At 42.5% G+C, this 21669-nt stretch overlaps 1 protein-coding gene across 1 annotated transcript in view; it reads left to right on the top strand.

The window, feature by feature from the left end:
• The first annotated feature begins 2295 nt into the window (after window positions 1–2295).
• Window positions 2296–21669, top strand: part of CRMP1 (collapsin response mediator protein 1) — a 60479-nt gene continuing 41105 nt past the window's right edge. The window contains exon 1 of the mRNA XM_066573295.1: window positions 2296–3006. Within this exon, the coding sequence (XP_066429392.1) occupies window positions 2638–3006 (369 nt within the window). The 5' untranslated portion in view covers window positions 2296–2637. The remainder of the gene's footprint in view (window positions 3007–21669) is intronic.

Here is a 21669-nt window from a genome sequence, read left to right as displayed (position 1 = left end):
TCTTGGAAACGACCCACTCTCTTTCTGGTTCAACTCATCCGACCTTCTTTTCTGCTGCTTCCTCTTTCTTGGCTGTCAGCTCTCGTCCTCTTGTACACATGGACTCTGATTTAATTCCAGTCTTACGCACAGGGGCACTTATCATTCGGGGAGTGCCTCTTCTGCATATAACTTTGGTTTCTCTTCACCTCACAGCAGCTTATCTCTCATTTCTCATCATGCATGCTAGTCTCTCTCTTACTTGAGTCTGGCTCGCTGGTTTTCTTATAATCTCTGTCTCTCATTGGGATCTCTCTCGGCATGCACACATCAACTACCGACTGTAGCAACTCTTGTCATACCACAATGTTCACCAACTTGCACATGCTGGCCCCTCCACTTGACTCACCAACAATCTCCTCCCTGTAATACCGCAGCATCTTCTGTCTCTCTTGGCTTACTGTAACTCACTTTACTCTTTCTTCATCTAGTTATAGAATCATAGAATGATGGAGTTGGAAGGGACCTCTCGGGTCATCGGGTCCAACCCCCTGCTCAGTGCAGGATCACTAAATCATCCCAGACAGATATTTGTCCAGCCTTTGTTTGAACACTTCCAATGAAGGAGAACTCACCACCTCCTGTGGTAACCTGCTCCACTCATTGATCACCCTCACTGTCAGAAAGTTTTTTTTAATATCTAATTTGTGTCTCCTCACTCTGTTTCATCCCATTGCCTCTAGTCTTTCCTTCTACAAATGAGAATATGGCTGTTCCCTCTGCACTGTGACAACCCTTCAGATATTTGTAGACAGCTATTAAGTCTCCTCTCATCCCAGATCCTTTACATGCTAGTTACACTTCTCTCATGTGTCACATAAAGAACAGAGTCTCTTCTTCTCAGTGCATGCAGTGCCTGCCGCTTCACTGGTATGGCGTGAGGATTAGCGGCTGGAAGCTCGGTAGAATGGCTTGGCCAATCAAGCTTCTCTAAAGGGTGCAAGCCTCCAACACCTTACATCGGACATTCAATTCTCAGTGGATCCTGTTGATATACATCAATATCTGGTATTACCAATGATGTTACAGTGGCAATAACACTATCATATAATATATCCTAATTCTATATATAGAAGTAGGATTTTTTCTGCCATTCACTAGCTAACGATACATATGTATGTATGGGATAATGTAATAGCATATTTGACTATGCTATTCTGGCCAGCTAAAATGTCAGAAAGGAATGCAAAATGATGGTTGTCAGAAAGGTACGGAAACCCGATGGTCTCAGTTTAAGTAATGGCTGTCTATGTTTTCATCCATGGTGTCCATCTGGATGCTGTTTTTGGTCATCCAAACGGAACCCCAGGACGGAGTCATAAATGCACTCAGAATTTAGCCTTAGTGTTTAGTGGAAGAAAAAAAAAATGTTTTCATTTGCATATTATTTATAATAAATCAGTGTTGGTGCCCGTATCTCTCCTTGACCATGTTCTTCGTGGGAGGAGATGAGTGGCAATAAAAAATGGCATCCACTCTCTAAATGCTCCTTCTGGAATCTAAAAGAGCTGCACCAATTTAACCTTCAATGGGCATCATACATCCCTGTTTAATCATGCTCACATTTGCACCTCTTATATTAAGCAGATTGAGGCTAATCATTATGTGAGGGATATGATGAAGTTATATATTATGTATGAATTGTGAATAACTTGGCAAGAGTTAGCAGGTACAATTACCATCAATGTTATAATATCTGTGGCACTGCAGTCTAATGTGCCCCATGCTGTTTTGGAGGGGAAGTCCTAATTCTATCTCTACACCATAGTATCCCTCTATGATCATTTGAAATCTTGGCAGCTATATGTCCTTAAGCTATAGATACAGATATACATATATACATAGCTGTGGGAAGTTTTGTATCATAATAGGTGATAATGTTACACTTCAGTCAATAGTAAGCAAATAATGATTTATTATACAAGGTAAATACAAAATGATACAATTGTAACCTTAATTTACAAGGTAAATACAGAATGATACAATTGTATCATTGTCAGATTCTGCAGGATCGATCTATCTATCTATCTATCTATCTATCTATCTATCTATCTATCTATCTATCTATCTATCTATCTATCTATCTATCTATCTATCTATCTATCTATCTATCTATCTATCGCTCCCTGTGTGTGGCTCCAGTCCAGGGTCCAGTCCTGTCCAGCCTCTTTTCCAGCTGCTAACCAGTCCTTCAGGAAGAGGAGGTTCCCATCTATCTCCCATGAGTGGTTCTCCTGAATGAGGTGTCTGTCCCCCCTAGAGCAAGGCAGTGCCTTGAGTAGTGAGTGCCTGCCTGTGCTGCTGCTCCTATTTTTTCCACGCAGGCACCAGCCCTTTCCACCAGCAGAGCCCAGAGCCTGCTGTCTGCCTTCCATGTGCAGATCCTGCCTCTACCTCCAGGATTGTTGCCTCCTTTGATTGCACATTTCCTCTTCTCATCTGCTGCTGCTGCTGTTGGTAACAATAGGGTCCTTGTCTCTTTCTATCCAGACACCGCACTGCTGCATTTTATATGATCATCAGCACCAGCACCAGCAGCAAAGGCTCATCATCCATCCATCCATCTAGCCTGTGAGAGGAGGGCATTAGGGGTGCAGCATGGCATCAGAGAGGAAAAGAAACTGGAATAAAGAAGATGATCTCCCTGTCTATCTGGCCAGACCAGGAACCACTGCCCAGACCCCCAGGGTGAAGTATGGGGGCATGTTTGCTTCTGTAGAAGGGGCTTATGAGAACAAGACTATAGATTTTGATGCCTACAGTGTGGGTAAGAAGGGCACCCGCACCCCAAGAAGCAGCAGCAGGGCGGATTTGGATGGGGATAATTTCAGTGAAACAGCCAGTGATGTGAGTGAGATCTCAGGCTCTGTCATCAGCTCTCCTGGAGAAAGGGAAGACAGGACCCCGGGCATTGAGATCAAGTATTCCGGTGGGAAGGAGCTGCTGCAGGGGCAGGACAATGGCAAGGTACAGTGTGATGAGAGGGAGAGGCTGGGGGGTCTGCAGCTGCAGCAGTGGGGGCTGGGATGGGAACCTACACATTGGCCTCAGGGTGCTATTACATTTGCTAAGGTTAATTGTCTGTTTCTATAAAATGATTAACTCTTTGTCTTTCCAGCTGCAGTATTTTATTTTGCTTACAGTGTATACTTACCATAATAATCCAGATATAGTAGCTGCACCAAATCTAGGGGATTTCTGTAGCAAGGTGCCTGTAATCTATCTTGAAGCAATGTCTAAAAGATATAAGTATTGGACTTTTTCAAGGTCACAATGAATTCCTGTTGACCTGTACTGTCATTTTACGCTCTGCATATATATATATATATATATATATATATATATATAAAATCTATGACAGTGGCGTAATTGTAACTAATGGACTGTGCTGATTTATGCTATATAGGTAATTGATACGCATTTAACTATTACAATGCCACATTTTATTTTTTGGACCATTATGGCATGATCCTGCTGGCGTACAGTAGTCTACCGTGGGAATGGAATATTGAATTTACTCTTATACAATGCATGTTACAGCACGGGTATCACATGCTAATTGATAGTATGGAATAGGTCAGTCAATATATAAGCACTGGTTCTGTTATTTAACCCTTCCTTATATCGAGCGGCCTACAGTATAATTCCATTGCATTTTGGAAAAGTAAGGGTGTTCTTATACTTTGCTGTAGTGTAACAAAGAGAAGTGGTGCTGAATCTGGGAGGCCTCCAGACCTTCTCTCCCTGTGCCTGCCTTCTGTCCCACCACATTCACTTTGCATTTTAATGTCCTTCATCTTGCCAATTTAAGACAGGCTGACAGTATTTCAGTTTGTCTTAGGCTGACATTCATACAGAAACCAGGACTGGGTGCAGTGTTGGTTGGCTTAACCACTTCCTACCTTCTACCAGTTTGGGCTTTTTATTATTTTATGTCTAATTTTGTTATCAAGTCTTCATAAAGTTTATTGTACTATTGCAGCCTCTGGGGCTACATGGGAGATTTGTGTCAGTGTCAGCCCATAGGAAAGTCACTGTGTTGCTTCTATTGAACTAATGGTATGCAATAACCAGTTATCGCAATACTGCTGCAGTTGCTGGTGATGCATCATTGAAGCTTGCAGGTAGAAATTGCACAACTAAGGTCACTGTGTGGACTTAGTTTAATTGGAGATTGGATAGAAATGGTAGACCATACCAAACTGATTTGGATGCCTTCAAGAAGACTGTTAGAGATCAAGGTTAACAGATGTTGAGGGCTGTTCTATCAACTATACACCTTTCAAAAGTTGAATGAGGTGTTCAACTTTTTGTATCTACTGTCTTTTTAGTTTTGAGCATCTTGAAAAATTTGGCTGTCTTATAGTAGGAAACGGAAAAGAGAATTAATGAGTCATGTCCTCTTCTGTAGAAACTCCTTAGTCATGTTGGAAAGGGCTCAAGGCCCCTAGGATGCATGCTATTTGTCCCATATTATATTTTGGACCCCTGGTCAGTAGTTTGAAAATTATCTATTGCATTTAATGTGGCAAGGATCCATTAAAGTCTATTTTTTATTTTCTCTAAACTTCTTACAAGTCATAAAGGCATGTTAGAAGTGCCTATTGATGGAGGACCATGTGTTGAGACATCACCTGCGTTACTAGAACAAAGGAGCTATTGCACTTGACCTTTGGCTTCTGATGGTACTTTTGGCCACTCTTGCTGGAGAGGAAAATGCTAGCCAAGAGAGGATATTGCAGTCTATAGACCATCTTAGAGAGAAAGGACTACAGAAGTTCATAGGACATGGCACTTTGACATGCACCACTAGCCTCTCTAGGAAATGGTGGGAATCTGAGTGCCAGTGTCTAAAAAATATAGGTATGAATTTTTTATGAGAAGGCTTGAGTAGGTTACTGCAATACTTTTTATTCATATGTGGTTTTAGAATTTACACATAACAGAATTTGCTGTCTTTAAAGAGTTATTCTGCTGATCCTCAGATTTCAACCCCAGTGTGTCTCAAAGTATGGCCAATGCATGCCTCAACTACACTCACTTAAATGGGACCACCAATGGTAGCCAGGTTCAAGCACTTGTCTATCTCTGGTACTTCTATTGAAATGAATGTGCAGCCTTCATTGCCCAGACTTTTGGATGTACCATGGCTTAACTTGCACTGATTAGTAAGTCATTCCCTGTCCAATGAATAGGGGATAACTTGCTGTGATGGGAAAACCCTTAATTTTTTTTTACGCATCCTAAAAAGCAGGTTGGCAACCTTGATGGACCCCATTGATCAAAACTTCTGACATGTCCCTGAGATATCAAAGGTTCTACAAAACTGGAATTACACTTTAATTCTGATGTGCCTTCTACTTGCTGATGTCTTTAGTAGTCAGTGCTTACTGTGATTCATTGGAAATTTCTATTACTTGTTTTAGCTCTGAAATCCAATGTGATCTTAGTCTATAAACTATAGTCTGGCTTCATCCATACAATATGGTCTTTGAGATTTGGATTCGAGGACCGCATTGTAGTTCCAGAGCTGGAATAGATAACATCATTGAAAGATCAAGTACTTTTACTGTTGAAATAGACAATGGTATTTTCTAACTCTCAAAGAACCCATTCAGAAAAATACAGACAACATTTCTTATCCATGAAGGGTTTTCTTGAGTGGATTGTTGCTGAAGGCTGGAGAACACAGCTGTGAATGGAGGATGCCTCTAGTCCTGATGAATCAGTAAGGACCATCTATATAAAAACATTGACCATACTCCATTCTCTGTATTACAGATGCGGAAAAATGACTTGCACATCATGATAAATCAGTTATAGCATTGTAGTATCTTATAGTCATCATAACAGATTAGATGGCAAGTTAACATTTGCTACATCTATACATCTTCATACAGACCATAGATGGGCCAATAATGTGGCCAATGTTTGTACTAATAATTATTTTTGGCCTGTTTTATTTTTGCTACTGTGTAGGATTTACAACCAGCTTTCCAAAATGTTCTCATGATATTCAGATTATATTGATTTTTACTCTTGACAGTTTTTCATTACAAAAACATTTGATGGATAAGAAATTGATCTGATCAATGGCAATTCTTTGTGCCTGTGGTCAGTTTAAAGATCCCTGAACATTAAATATAATTCACACCTATGTATATTACTCTACTAGTAATTATTAGGAGATTATAGTACCAGTGTTTCTGGTGGTACAATGCGCCATACAGCTCTGCTACATGCACATAAATCACACAAACAGCTGTGGTACATGGAAGTGTGACAGACACACACAGCTCTGCTACATGCCATGCACCCGACAGACACAGCTCTGCTACATGGCAAGCGCGGTATAGAAACAGCTCTGCTACATGACATGCACATCACAGACACAGCTTTGGCACATGATATGTGCCTGACAGACATGACATGTGCATGGTACAAACACAGCTCTGCTACATTATAAGCACATGACAGATACAGCTGTGCCACAGTACATGCACATGTTACAAACTCAGCTCTGCTACACGGCCTGCACGTCAGACACAGCTTTGGTACATGACATGCGCCTGACAGACATGACATGCGCATGGTACAAACACAGCTGTGCTACATTATATGTGCGTGACATACACAGCTGTGCTACATGACATGCGCATGTTACAAACTCAGCTCTGCCACATGACATGCGCATCACAGCACAGACACAACTCTGCTACTTGACATGCACGTGACAGACACAGCTGTGCCACAGTACATGCACATGTTGAAAACTCCACTCTGCTACATGACATGTGCATCACAAACACAGCTGTGCTACATGACATGCACATGTTACAAACACAGCTCTGCTACATGACATACATCCACATTATCTTCATGCTGACTATACACATTACACGCACAGCACATTACACAGTCACTCGCAGCTCTACTACTTTTATGCTGACTGCACACATGACCCACACAGCTCCTGGATACAGTGATGAGCCCCTGGTCATATGATCCCTGACTTCACCCACACAGGTGATCACATGACGGTGATGTCATCACAGGTCCTGGTAGTTTTTGTTGGCTTTTCCAGTATACAGTACTGCCAAACTCCAGAATGGCTTCTCCCACAGCAGTGACATCACCACAGGTCCTTCAGCCCGCCAGATCTCTGTGGTGGCGGTAGGTCAGTGTCTCTTGTCAGGACTGCTGATCTGTGGCAGCAGTAGGTTGGTGTCTCCTGTCAGGACCGCTGAGTTGTGTCGGCTCAGGAACCAAATATTCAGGAACCAAATATACATCTTGAGTCCCCTGCATGTGACTTTATAGGGTGGCTTTACATAGGTCGACTATCATCAAAAGAATGAATCTAAGCAATAGTTGTTCTGTGTTAATTAGGCCACCAACAAGGGGACGAGCAATAATTTGTTCACTAGTTGCTAGTCCTTTCATTTCAGCTCACCTAAAAATAGTCATTGGTTGATTAATTATCGTTTTTCAACGACTAGCCAATAACTTTGCAGGGAGGTGCGCGCTTCAACGATTGCAAAGTAGAACAAATATCGCTCTGTGTAAAAGCCCACAAACAATCATTGATACACTAACAACCCGCTGTAGAGTCTGTTTCCAGTGACTTTTCTAATGATAATTAGCCCTTGACCCTTAGTTTTTGATTGTTTTAGTTATTATGTACCAATTGCAACTATTTTACTAAAACTCGATGTCAAGTTCAGAACTATATCATGACATTTGTTTCCTGGGAAGCATTCATATAACAGACAACTGGCACTACACTTAGCACTCATGCCCACAGGCGTATGCATAAAACGCAACGTTTTACGCATATGCTCTGCTGGCAGGGACCGTGTATGGCTGTGTATGGCACTGCACTAGGCCGCGTATCACATGCTCACGGGGATGCATATGAAAACGCTGCTCATACGCAATGTATTGCGTATGGACAGCGTATCATAAGCAGCCCATACACATGTATAGGGCTCACGCTGCATACATATGCAGAAATACATAGTGTTCACACGTGAATCAATGAAAGTCCATTGACTTGTAGTAACTCCATACACTGTGTATCATGCATCCATGCAACGCATGTGTAATACGTGGTGAAAACACGATCGTGGGCATGAGCCCTTAGTAGTATTGAGCTGAACTTTGCATTAGCACAACATCATGGCTATGTAGCACACACTAAAATATTATATTTGCTTGCATTATTCTTACTATTGCTTCCAGTCCAGTGTTTGGAATCATTAATACACTTTTCTTATCTCAGCATCACCTGGTATGATTTAATGTGGCTCTTGAGCTTAAATAGGCAGGTGATCTTTGATTTCAATGATTTTGGAGCTTTTCTTTCTTGAGTGTATGTTTTTGGGTGGTCAGCCATACTACTTATTCATGCTGATACTTTTCATCAATGGCAGACCATGTGACTATTACGAGGCCCTTGAAGAGTAGTGGCCCAGCCCTGCTTGGATCAATCTCCTATTCTACAAGCTAGTAAGAACCTTTGCAGGATGTTTCTCTTTTAAAGGGTTTGTACCAGGATCACAAGTTATCCCGTATCCACAGGATAAGAAATGTCCCATGTCCCCTATCCTCACTGAGGGCTCACTGCACTCCACACAGTAAGGAGGAGACTGAATGGAGCATTGGTCGTGCAAGTGCGCTGACGCGCCCATTCATTTTCACTGGGAATGCGTAGATGGCCATTAAAAAGGAATGGGATGCTGACTGTGAATGCTTGGACAGTGTTCTGTTCATTCTGATGTCATGACGGGGGTGGAGAAAGTAGTGAAAGTACCCCTGCAATGACAGACAGAGGTGGCACACAGGACCCCCATTCTCAGGATCGTGGGGGTCTCAGTGATGAGACCCACACTGATCAGAGAGTTATCTTTTATCGTGTGGATAGGGGTTAACTTGTGATCCTAGTACAACCTCATTTAAGGAATTGCATTGTTTAGGAAGTGGGGAATTGGCTAATGGATGATGGGTAGGATGACAGAAACACATACTAGTCCTCTCTGTCCTGTGTAGTAAAACCCAGCACTATAATAGGGGACCCTTATTGATCTTTGCTATAGTGATCCCCTTCTTTTTTACATACAAATTGACAATTGATTGTGCGGATTGATTACACCTGTTTCAAGAGATCTTCTATTGCTTCAAAAAAGGTGCTGATGCTCCTTGTGGGGAGCCATCTACTTGCTGAGAACTGTAACAAGATCAAGTTTAGTGATATCGGTTATTTCATGTGTCTGTATGTATTCTTTGCATTGTTTGAAGTCTATAATTGTAGCTGCCAGAATGGTTGAAATTTTTTAAAAATGGTTCCAATATGATTGTGATAATGTCAGATTTCACAAGAGTACTTGGACAATTTGCTTCCATTATAAATATGCTGCAAGACTTGAAACTTTGATACCTTTTTGGCTCTCACAACTTTCTGAAATAAGGAACATCTACAGCATGTCACATGGAGGCTATGCTTGTAATGACTTGGGGGTTGATTTTTGTCTGTTGGGTTATCTATAAATTATGGTTTTCTGTTCTGTACAGAAGATGTAGACCATAATGTAGAGTTTTTAACAACACTGGGCAAAGTTATGATAAAGCTGTTTTTCCTCAAAATATAGTCAACCAATGACAATTATAATAGCACATCAATTGCTTTCAGGTTCATTTACATGCCCGATTCATCTGAGTTCTTTCTGAGTTTGTAACTGAGGAAGCTTGGACAAAACTCGGACCAAATCAACGAAGCAATGCAGACAAGCAACTTTTTTTCACGGACCAAAGTCCGTGTAAAAAGGGGAATCACGTCCTATTCTGGTCCAGTTCACAACGAGAGTAAGACATGCAATTGCCCCCAACGCTTGGGCAGCACAAGAACGTGCATCCGTAAGCTGTGTGATGTGAGTTGTGCCTGACCATTTTGAGTAGAACTCAAACTCAGCCATCTGAATGTGGCCTTTGGGGAATATTCCATTCCTCATCCCGCATTGAAAAACAGGTTTCACACAGGATATTACAAACCCTAGAACAAAGACTATCCAGGGAGGACAGTTGTGATCACTGTGCAGATACAATACATGCAAATCAGAAAGATGGAAAAATACAATACATAGCATGATTTGGCCAAACAAGCCAAGAATCTAAGCCAAACAAGTATCAGACTTTGGAGATATCTTTGACATGTGCAGGGTATATCAAGAATAGTTTTGAGTTAACTAAATCAGTAAAACCCTGTTTCAGGTCGAGCGTTGCTAAAAGTTCTGTTTGCCAAGAACCCAAAAAGAGCTTTTAACAAAGTTCTTCTACCTGAAACCGGGTTCTATTGGTTCAGTTCGCTCAACACTGGTGTGCAACACTATCTAAGAGCCGTTAAACCCCTGTATAACACCGTCAGAGTGCTTTTATGGCTCTTAAACAGTGTTAAGCCCCAGATTTTGGTTCAAACTGAACCACAATTTTGGGAAAAGTTTGGCAAACCTGCTAAACTGAGTTTTTCAATAGTTAACTAATCAAGAACATGCGGAACTTCAGCAATTTCAATTGCAAATCAGTGCCAACATGTGACACAGGTGACATAACACTGGAGACATTGGCTTGTGCGCTCTTTGAAGAAGGATAATGGGAGTTTGTAGGACAAAAATGAAACAAAGCTCTGAATTAAGATCTTATGTGGCTGGATATTATGACTTTGGACATTTCTATTGAGTCACAATGTAAGAACCACAAGCTTGTTTTTCTGCTTACATTTCAACATAAGTAACATAGCTTTGTGTCTGAAGAGCTGATTTATTGAATACTGGCCATACATGGTAGTATGTCTCACCAAGGCCCATTGAGTTACCTTCTATTTTCAGACTTTTTTGATGCCACTTAGCCCCTGAGTAATTACTTTGGCCATATTTTCATTTATTTTATACATGAAACCAAGATGGGTTGTCGCAAAGAGCATTTTAACCCTTTGCAATCCAATTTTGGATTCAGGGTTTCCTAGGGGGCTTTCTCTTTCTGCTATTATACAATGGCGCCATCTGCTGGTTAGAGCCAGTACTGCAGTATGTGACATGACGGAGAGGCCCCGATAACAAAGCACCTGGCAATATATAGTAAGAATACCCTGCTGGACATCTTCTGACATCGGAGCTGCACAGGCTTCAATCAGAATGTAGGAAGATTGTCGGACAGTGGATTGGAAAGGGTTAAGGGACAATATCCTTTATTGATTCAAGAGCCCAGGCAAACAAGGAACTTAAACTCATGTATGGGCTGTCACCCACTTATTTCCCACCAGTCACGTGGGAACTATGAAGATTTACTTATAAGATGTATACATAATGATGTACAACCCTCAACTTAAATGCACAAGCTGCGATTAGTATTATGATCTCTCTCCACCGTGGACCTATAGTATTTAATATAAGCTATGGGTTTGAGAAGTTACATAAAGATCATATTATTCATCTTCATATCAAAATCAGTGGGTCACTGTGCTTGAAAAGACGTATAACAGCCTTTCCGGGGTGCCCATCAAATGTACATATAGTCTGTTTCACGAAGAGAATGCAGCCGATAGTGAGGGCATTGAGTGTATCAATCCACCATTTGTGGTTGGGGATTGGCCACTGGTCAACAGAGGTTATCCCATACAGTAATTGGCACCAGTGACATTTGTCATAGGTGGCTAATCCCCAGCCACAAACGATGGAGTGATGCACTCGATGCTGCTGCGATCAGTTGCATTCTCTTCATGAGATAGATTATAATAGGTTACAAGAAAGAGGTTGAAGGACATAATAGAAACCTTTCAGAGACAATTTTGCCCATATGAGGCCCAGATTTCTCTGATGGTGTTCCTAGACATAGCGCAGCAGTAGATACATATCTGTGCAGTTTAGGAAGTTTACATGGTGGAAGGTTAGGTCTTAGGCAAGATACACAAATATTAATATCTAGCAGAGTAAAAAAGCATTATAGTCTATTCTAAGCTTCTCATGGTTCAGTACAGTATTTCCTAGGCAGGTGACACAGCAGTATTCCCACCGAGGCCAGTGTATGCACAACCATACAACCGCTCTTAGACACATACACTTCACTAAGCAGGCTAATACAGCACTATTCTCTCCTATGCATGCTTAAGAGCAGCTTGCTCTTATAGACAGGAGTCTCTCCTGTGATTGCTATCACAGCAGTATTCTTTCCCAGGCATGCCTACACAGCAATAATTTCTCTCTTAGTGCTGTGCAAGCCACTTGCACTAATTCCTCCCAGGCAGTCTAAGCAGACCCAATACAGCAGCAGTGTCACTCCTAGTCAGGCTTGATGAGCAAACACAAACACTATCTTAAACTTTTTTCCAGGAGTACACAAATTTTTCAGGACAAAGGGTCACATTGTCAAAGTGTACTAAGTCTAAGGGCTGTGCTAAAACTTACATGGGTTGTCCAGGACTTTGGGCATTTTCTATTGATGGCCTATCCTCAGGATATATCATCAATAAATGATCGGTGGGGGTCCGTCTGGGTTGGTATTGCAGACACAACCCCATTGAATTCAATGGGAGCTGTGTCTGCAGTAGTAAACCAGGCTGCTGCAATGTTGTCAGCGCTATATGCTTCCAGTGCCGACCACAATGATAGCAGTGCTGGAAACCAGTTGATCAGCGGTTATCCCAACCATCGAAGCCCAACAATCATCTGTTGATGACCTATCTCGAGGCTAGATCATCAATAGAAAAAACGTCCTGGACAACCCCTTTAAGAGTATTCCTATCTGAGCCATTTCTGGTATATAAGCATTGCATGTCATAAATATCTGATAGGTGGTAGGTATCTCCATTGAAGTTTAGAGCAATTCTAGAAATAGCCGAGTATTTCACAACTCTCATAAAGTGCAATGGAGAACGTCGCATGCATGCGTGACCACCTTGTCTTGTCCTGTCTCCCATGGCAGACCAATGAGACATTCATGAACACATCCAGCACTAAGGTCCATCTGTTAAAAGAAATTCTTTATTAAGTTGTAGTTAAAGGGATTCTGTCTTCAGGTTCTTGCTGCCCGAACAACGATTTGGGGTTCATTCACACGACCGTGATTTCGGCGCGTATGACACACGGGATGCATGACCACATGACACACAGTGAATGGAGTCAACGAAAGTAAATGGACTTTTAATGATCCATGCACGAGCATCTAGACACTGTGTGTCGGTACGCAAGAGAAAAAGATTACAGTATGCTCTATTTCTCAGCGTACCACGCAGCGTAAGCCCTATACATTTCTATGGGCAGCGTATGCAACACTGTTCATATGCAATAGATTGCTTATGGGCGGCAATTCATACGCAACCCTCATATGAAATAGAGCAGGGAATTTAAGAAAAAAGACAAAGTCACATGGCTCATGACCACGTGCGTGAGATACACGGTAATGCACAGTACACTCGCTGCCATATATGGTCTCTGCCAGCATCACACAGAACGGTAAAACACAGCTGGTCACCCGCAGCGCTTCGCGCGTACGGTCGTGTGAATGAGGCCTTATTCTGAAACTCTGCAGCGTTATAGAATAAATACACCATGAAGTGTATTTTTTCTGAAATGCTGCAACGTTTCAGAAGAAAGCACTCACAGAGGCAACAGATCTCCTTGTCCCAGGTTCATGCGGCCCGTGGTTCAGGAAGCATGAACCTGATGACAGAATCCCTTTAAAATCATACAATAAGCTTGGACAGCACAAGCAGGGAATGCGTTTCAGATTACTCCATTATTGAGGGCATGATGTAGGAATAATCTGAAACGCGTTCTGTTTGTGGTCCACATGCATGCTTGTATGATTTTAACTACAACTGAATGAAGAATTTCATTTCATGGATGGACCGTAGTGCTGGATGTCTTCATAAAGCTTACTGGTATGATCTGAGCAACTCTGGGATTTGATGGGAAGAAGACCACAGCAATCAACACTATTCTTTCTGAGAGAACCACAATGACAGACCTCAGAGGCGTAACTTGAAGCTCCAGGGCCCCAATGCAAAACCTGTAACAGGGCCCCCAACTATAATGCTTTATTCATAGTACTGGGCTCCCTATATGGAGAAGAGAGGCCTTATGGGCTCCCTAAGGCTCCTGGGCCCGGGTGCAACCGCATCCCCTGCATCCTCTATAGTTACGCCTGTGACAGACCTTATTGTGGGTCAAAGGTGCCAGTCATGTACTGATGGTATATGACATCTTGATCGATCCACCTGAGTTTATTCTGATACATTGACAAATACTATTAGAAACAGCCACAAGTAGCTGACATCCTCCTGGGTGTGATTTCAGCGAATGTAGTAGTCATGTCAAATGGCCAACGTGATGGGAATCATGGAGGAAGGGGCATGATAAGAGCTATGACTCCGTGATTCTGCAGCGTTCAGCACCAGCTTGATGACGCACGTCGGTATCAAGCTTATTTTTTCACTAGAATGTCAAATAGAAGATTGTAATGTTAGGAATACTGATGAAGGGTACGTTTACATGCCAAGGAAATATTGCAGAATTCCTGCTGTGGAAAATCCACAGCACAATTTGCATCAAAAACCAATGGTGCGGATCTACAGCTGGTCTTCTGCAGGTCCGGCCCCAAAATCTACATTAAAAACCACATCAAAAATAGTAACATAGTATGTTAAGTTGAAAAAAGACATCTATCCAACCAGTTCAGCCTGTTACCCCCCCAAATTCCTTTCTGACTACAGGTCTGGAAATCGGAATAATCCCTGGATCAACAACCCCTCTGAAGTAATTAGTGACTATAAAATGTAATACTGCAATGCTCAAGAAAGGCGTCTAGGCCTCTCTTAAACTCTTTTATCAAATTTGCCATCACAGTGTCGTCAGGCAAAGCGTTCCATAGTCTCACTGCTCTTACAGTAAAGAACCCCCTTCTATGTTGGTGTAGAAACCTTTTCCCTCTAGACATAGAGGGCGCCCTTTTGTTCTTTGTTACGGTCACAGTCCTGGGTATAAATAGATCATGGGATCTCTGTATTATCTCCTCATATATCTATACACAGTTATTAGGTCGCCTCTCAGCCATCTTTTTTCTAAACTAAATAATCCCAATTTTGATAACCTCTCTGGGTATTGCAGGCCGCCTATTTCATTTATTACTTTAATTGCCCGTCTTTGTACCCACTCAAGCTCTGTACACAATATTCCATGTGTGGTTTGATCAGTGACTTGTAAAGAGGATGAATAATGCTCTCGTCATGTTCTCCTTTAACCTCCTTTGATGCAACCAATGATCCTTTTTCTCTTGGCAGCAGATGCCTGACACTGGTTGCTCCAAGTAAGTTTATAGTTAACTAAAATCACCAACTCCTTTTCCGTTTTGCACTGGGCAAAATACATATGACCATTACACACGAAATGGGAAACAAATAACCTTACATTTATCAGTGTTAGACCTCATTTGCCACGTTTCCGGCCAAGCCTCAACTTATCCAGATCCACTTGCAGCCACATTCTGTCCTCTCTTGGGCTAATTACTTTACATAGTTTTGTATCATCTGCAAATACTTCTATTTTACTATGCAATCCTTCTACCAGGTCATTAATAAATATATTATAAAGAATAGGGCCCAATACTGCCCCCTGTGGTACCCCACTAGTAACGCTGACCCAAGCATTCACATTTTATATACCAACCTTTTATGCGGCACAGTATCAAACACTTTGGAAGTCCAGATACACAAGATCCAATAACTCTCCCCAATCCAGTCTAGAACTTACCTCCTCATAGAAGCTGATCAGATTGGTTTGACAGGAGCGATCTCTCATAAACCCATGCTGATAGGGAGTTATACCGCTATTTTCATTGAGGTATCCATCAAAATTTAGGCACAACAGTTAGTTGTTTATTTTGTCTTTACTACAAATTCTTAACATTGTTTGGGTCAATCCAATATTGTACAACTACTCATTATCTAAATTTGTATTCATTGACCTACTATGTGTGCTGTTTAAGGCCTAATGCCCATGGCGGAAATCTGTGGCGTTTCCCCACAGGTATTAGGTTCTATTGAACTTAATAGCTCAATGTACACGCTGTGGAATTCTACTGCGGAATTCCGCAGCATGAAATTACCCACGGCATGTCCTATTTGCCGCAGGTATACGCATGGACTACAGTGGAAGCCGCCCGTCACGCTATACAGCGGAAGTATAGCGTGAATACGCGTCCCGCCCACCATCAGCTGCATCGTATGACACTGACAGTGGGTCATAAGACACTGCCAGCACGTCATGCGCTGTACTGCGCATGCGCGCCGGTTCGACATGCAGGACTTCGCGCAGCGATCCGGAGGTAAGTATGGGGTCTTTGGGGGGCCACCGGGATGGACTCCGCTGCAGTATTCCGCTTGCGGAGCCCGTCACGGCCGTGTGCATAAGGCGTAAAAGATGGATATTCTACATCTTACCATTATGCCACACAATGTCACTACTGTTTTCTATTGTTATAAGTAAAGAATTGCAAAAAAGCGTCAAAATCCGCAGTAAATGGTGTGGGTTTTGATGCAGATTTTCAGTTGTGGATCTACTACAAATCCGTCCCGTGTAAACATGACCTTAAGGTGTTGTGCCAAGATGCACAACCCCTTTGAGAATGCAGGGCTTGGGGTGATCATCCGATCATCCTGAATCACACTCTCGGAAAGTAGCTAATTTTGCTGGGGAAAGCTGCATTCAGCCTGACAATCCCTTGCAGTGGTTGCTGAAGGGGAAAGGTAGTATTACAGGATGGCAATTCACATTAATGGCTGTCCTGTAATGACAGGACAAGAGAATGTCTGCCAGGGCAGAAGCCGCTACTATTGAGTGGCCACCGTTCTGGAACCTAGAGGGGGATTCCAAGCAGTGGATTCTGTTCTATGACATGCATATCCCCTACCAGGGCATATGAACAGGGGGCGCCACCTTGGTATAACCACATTGGTTGAAAAGGCAAATAAACTGTCACATTGACAATTACTATCAGAAACTGCCACATGTAGCTGACATCCCTATCAGTGACCTGCTATCATCGAGATGAGTCTAAAACTACTCTAAGCAAGGAAATTTCCACTAGATCGCAAAGCGGAGGCACAAGGATTGATTATGATCCCTTGTGGACCTTTCCTTATTGTCTGGGACTCTGCTATAAAGTAAGTACCAGTCCATTTGAACATAAGGGGTCCTGGCATAAAGTGGCTACATGTACTGATTGGATTCCCATCATTGCATTTTAAGTTTTGAAATAAGGCCGCAGCTGTTCAAACTCCGAAAATGTCCAAACCAATGGCTTTCCTTGTATTTGTGGCTATTTTAACACATATCTCTCGGGTGAACTAAGGTCTACTGTGCCAACATTGGATCCTTGCTTCGCACATTTACTGTTTTTCCAGCTCTAATTCTAAATGTTCCTCTATTAGGATCATGGGGTGCATCAAAAGAAGTATATCTGCATATAATAAGGACATTGTTCTGCCTCTTTACAAGTCACTGGTCAGGCCACACATGGAATATTGGGGACAGTTTTGGGCACCGGTACTCAGGAAGGATATATCAGAGCTTGAGCGGGTACAAAGGCGGGCAACTAAAGTAATAAACGGAATGGGCAGACTACAATACCCAGACAGGTTATCAAAATTGGGGTTTAAATAGGGGCGACCTAATAACTATGTATAGATATATCAGGGGACAATACAGAGATCTCTCCCATCATCTGTTTATACCAAGGATTGCGATCTGAATGAAAAAGTATCCTGCATGTCTAGAGGTTTCTACACCAACACAGAAGGGGGTTCTTTACAGTAAGAGCAGTGAGACTGTGGAATTCTCTGCCTGAGGACGTTGTGATGGTAAATTTACTAAAACAGGGGTCTGGATGTCTTTCTTGAGCTTTACAATATTACATGTTATCCTCATTAGATTCCTGGAGATGTATCACTGGATAAGTCATTTAAGCTGGTTGCATTTCTCTGTAGTTGCAGCCTTGTTGACTCTAACTTAGTCTTTTCCCCATACTTTCCTCTCTTCATCTGGACAGGCTCTTCTTAGGTCCAGCTATTGGCTGTGTCAATATGTCAAGTGGGTGGTCCCTATCCCCCAGCCCACCTGCAATTGGCATTGTGGATAGACCGCGGGTACCCGCGTCCTCGCCTACTGACGGCATGGGAAACATGAATATTTTAAAAAAAAATCTGTACTGCGCATGACCGACAGCAAGCATCCGTGGTTATCCGCGGTTACAGGAAAACAAGGTACCCTTTGTCACTGGGCACGGTCGCAGCCAGATTCTTCTGCGGGCTCCCACAAGCGGAATCAGACCCATCCATGTGAGACCATGCATTATTTGTTTTGCATACTGAAGTTCGTCAGAAAAAAAAACACAATGCCAGAATTGCGCTTTTTTTGGTCACCCCCATCTCCAAGAATTTTTTTTTTATAAAAAGCGATCAAAAGGTCGTATGTACTCCAAAATTAAACTACAGGATGTCCCACAAAATAAGAGCCCTCACGCAACTATGGCTGTTAGAAGATGGCAGCAGAAAATAATTTTATTTTTTTCTGAAGATGTTCTATTTTTTAAAAGTGGAACAGCAAAATAACTCTGTTGGTGCAATGTGTGGACCGTAAAAACAAGCCCACCCAAAGATGGCAAAAATGAGGATTTTTTTTTCCATTTCACTCTACTCAGAACTTTTAAAATGTTTTTCAGCACATTGTTTGGTAGATCAAATGGGGCTTTTGAAAAATATAACTCATCCCACAAAAAACAAGCCATTAGACTGCTAGGTCTATGGATGATTTTTTGAAAGTGGGGAGGAGAAAATGAAAAAAAGGGGTGGTCTTTAAGGATTTAATATGCCATATAATATAACCCATACAACCCCCAAACACATAGGATGTAACACTACTTGTTGTGCCATTAAAGGATTTGCTAGTGTTTTTATTTTTTTTAATCTGCAAAAACATTTGACATACTCCCCTCTCCTGGCTCCCTGCATCTCACGCGCCACTGCTCAGTCCTCTGTACTCTGTGTGGGTTTACAGGCTGTATATGGGACGCCACAGGCTGCTGCAGCCAATGACAGTTCTTAGTGATCGAGTGCTGAGCTCTATCATTGGCTACAGTAACATGACATCACAGGGGAGACCCGGAGCAGTAGTAGGAGACACAGTGGGGAACCGGGAGAGGCGATTATGTAACTGCCTGTCACATGGGGCACATGTTTTTGCAGAAAGAATAAAAACAACTTGGACAACCCCTTCAATGGTAATTAAAAGGAACAGATAGAAGCTAGAGATTCTTGGGTTCACACCATCATGCGAACTGCAAAACAAAATGCTGTATTTGTACTATGACTGGGGGCAAAAAATAACAAACTAAGCCATACTCACAGGTCAGATATCTCTCTGGTCCAGTGCAGACACTCCAGTTCCTGCTGCTCCAGAACCAAGATGTTGCTGCAGCAGTCATAGTTGGTTCATTGCACATGTGACCTCTCATCCAATCATAAGCTGCAAGGGTGATTCACATGTGATCACTGAAGTTAGTGATTGGCCGAGCAGTCATGTGCACAATGAATGGCACGTGACCGCTGCAGCAACTTCCTGGTTCTGGCACAGCAAGGACCGGAGTGGCTGTGATAAACCTGAAGAACATCTAACTGGTGAGTATGCCTTAGGATGGCCTTACATGAGACAAGCATGGTCTAAATAGTTGCTCCATAGAGGAAATGTATGCACAACTGTTCCATGTAAACTCAGCCAACAACTGGGTGATGAGTGAGAATTCATTCACTTATAGTTTCATTTTCAGCTCAACTAAAAATAGTTGCTGGTTGATTAAAGGGGTTTTCCAAGCAGCGGCCGCCGTAAGTGCTGTTATACATCAGGTTGGTGCGGTTAGTGTGTAGCGGCCGGCGCTCATAATTACAGGCGTAGCTGTCTATGAAATCAATGGGACTGCGTTTTTAATTGCAGGCGCAGCTCCCATTGATTTCAATGAGAGCTGCACTTGCAATTACAAAAAAAGAAATCATGCTGTGTATGTTCGTGACGCCAGATATTCTCAGCCCATAAGTGGTCATATGTAAAATGCCGCATTTAACACATCTCGTACGCCCGTAGGCATGAGCCATAACACTCATTGGTTTTCAAAAACACATGAATACATGCAAGTGATCCTCAACTAAGCAGTGTCTGCTGGTTTCTGAAAGAGCACTTGCTGTTATGCTCTCTGTCTAGTTCTTTGAAGGTACACTTGTTGCAGCACTGATTGTTCACTGAAAGACCACTTACCATACCCCGAAAATAAGATCCTGTCTTATATTAATATTTGCCCAAAAAGTGGCACTAGGTCTTATTATTGGGGGAGGTCTTATTATACTTACCTAGAAGGCTCAGTTCTCGTCCCCCCCCGCTACTCTCCACAGCTCCGGTGTGTTTCCCACAGTTTTCGGACGCTCATAGAATATCACTTCCTGGTTACGGGATTCATAAATCCCACCTCCAGGAAGGGATGGCTGTGATTGGTTCTTCGACCGCTGCTCAGCCAATCAATGCAGCACTGGATGAACCAATGTGATGGCTGTTTTTGGTTTATCCAGCGCTGCATTAATTGGCTGAGCAGCGGTCAAAGAACCAATCACAGCCATCACTTCCTGGAGGTAGGATTTATGAATCCTGTTGCCAGGAAGTGATGTTGTACGAGCAGCTGAGGACTGTGGGAACCACGCTGAACCTCTAGAGAGTAGGGACCTGGACAGAGCCTGCTAGGTAATGTATTCTTTCTTTTTTACATAGTGTAACTAGGGCTTATTTCTGATGTAGGGTTTATATTTCACGTCTCCCAAAAATAAGGCTAGGGCTTATTTTCAGGGAAATGGGGAAGTTATGTGTATTCATTGGACTCGGCAACCAATGAGCGTGCATCAGGGAGGGGATGAAATGTCAAATACATGCTCGCCAAAGAACCTCACACCCCCTAACTAGTCAATGAATGATATTTCAGCCGGTGTAAATGTTTCCAACAATTCGTTCAACAATCGCTCTGTGTAAAAGAGCGACTATTCAGAAGAGAGTTGCCCTTTGTAATGCCATGCTTAGTTTATTATTTTGTGCCATCCCCAGTAATCAGCCACTTTTTAAACCCCCTTTAAAACTATCAGCATAACAGACAATTAGTATGTGGACTAGTGTTTGAACAATATGTGCATCACCAATAGAAGAATTGCAGCGCTCCTTGCTCTAGTAGTCACATTTCAGAATGCATGCTTGTCCTCTTGTTATTGGCTATTGTATAATGTATGCACACATGTAGTATGTCCTGTTTAACATGGAGCATGAGCCTGCACATTGACATATGAAGTGCCGGTGATCGCAGAGAATAGGCCAGTGTCAGCCTATGTCTGGAGGGATAAGAGGTCAGCACACTGCCCTGTTATTGGCGGCTGTTTGTGTGATCATGGAGATGCTTAGTGAGAGCTTCCTGGGCCGAGCTTAGTAGAGGAAGATGCAGTGCAGCTCTGCCACCTCTAGGAGGAGCTGTGAGCAATCTCCAGGGCAGGCTCTGCCTTGC

The sequence above is a fragment of the Eleutherodactylus coqui genome, chromosome 7 (genome assembly GCF_035609145.1).
Source record: "Eleutherodactylus coqui strain aEleCoq1 chromosome 7, aEleCoq1.hap1, whole genome shotgun sequence".
Taxonomy (NCBI): domain Eukaryota; kingdom Metazoa; phylum Chordata; class Amphibia; order Anura; family Eleutherodactylidae; genus Eleutherodactylus; species Eleutherodactylus coqui.
This window is presented reverse-complemented; position numbering and strand designations above follow the sequence as displayed.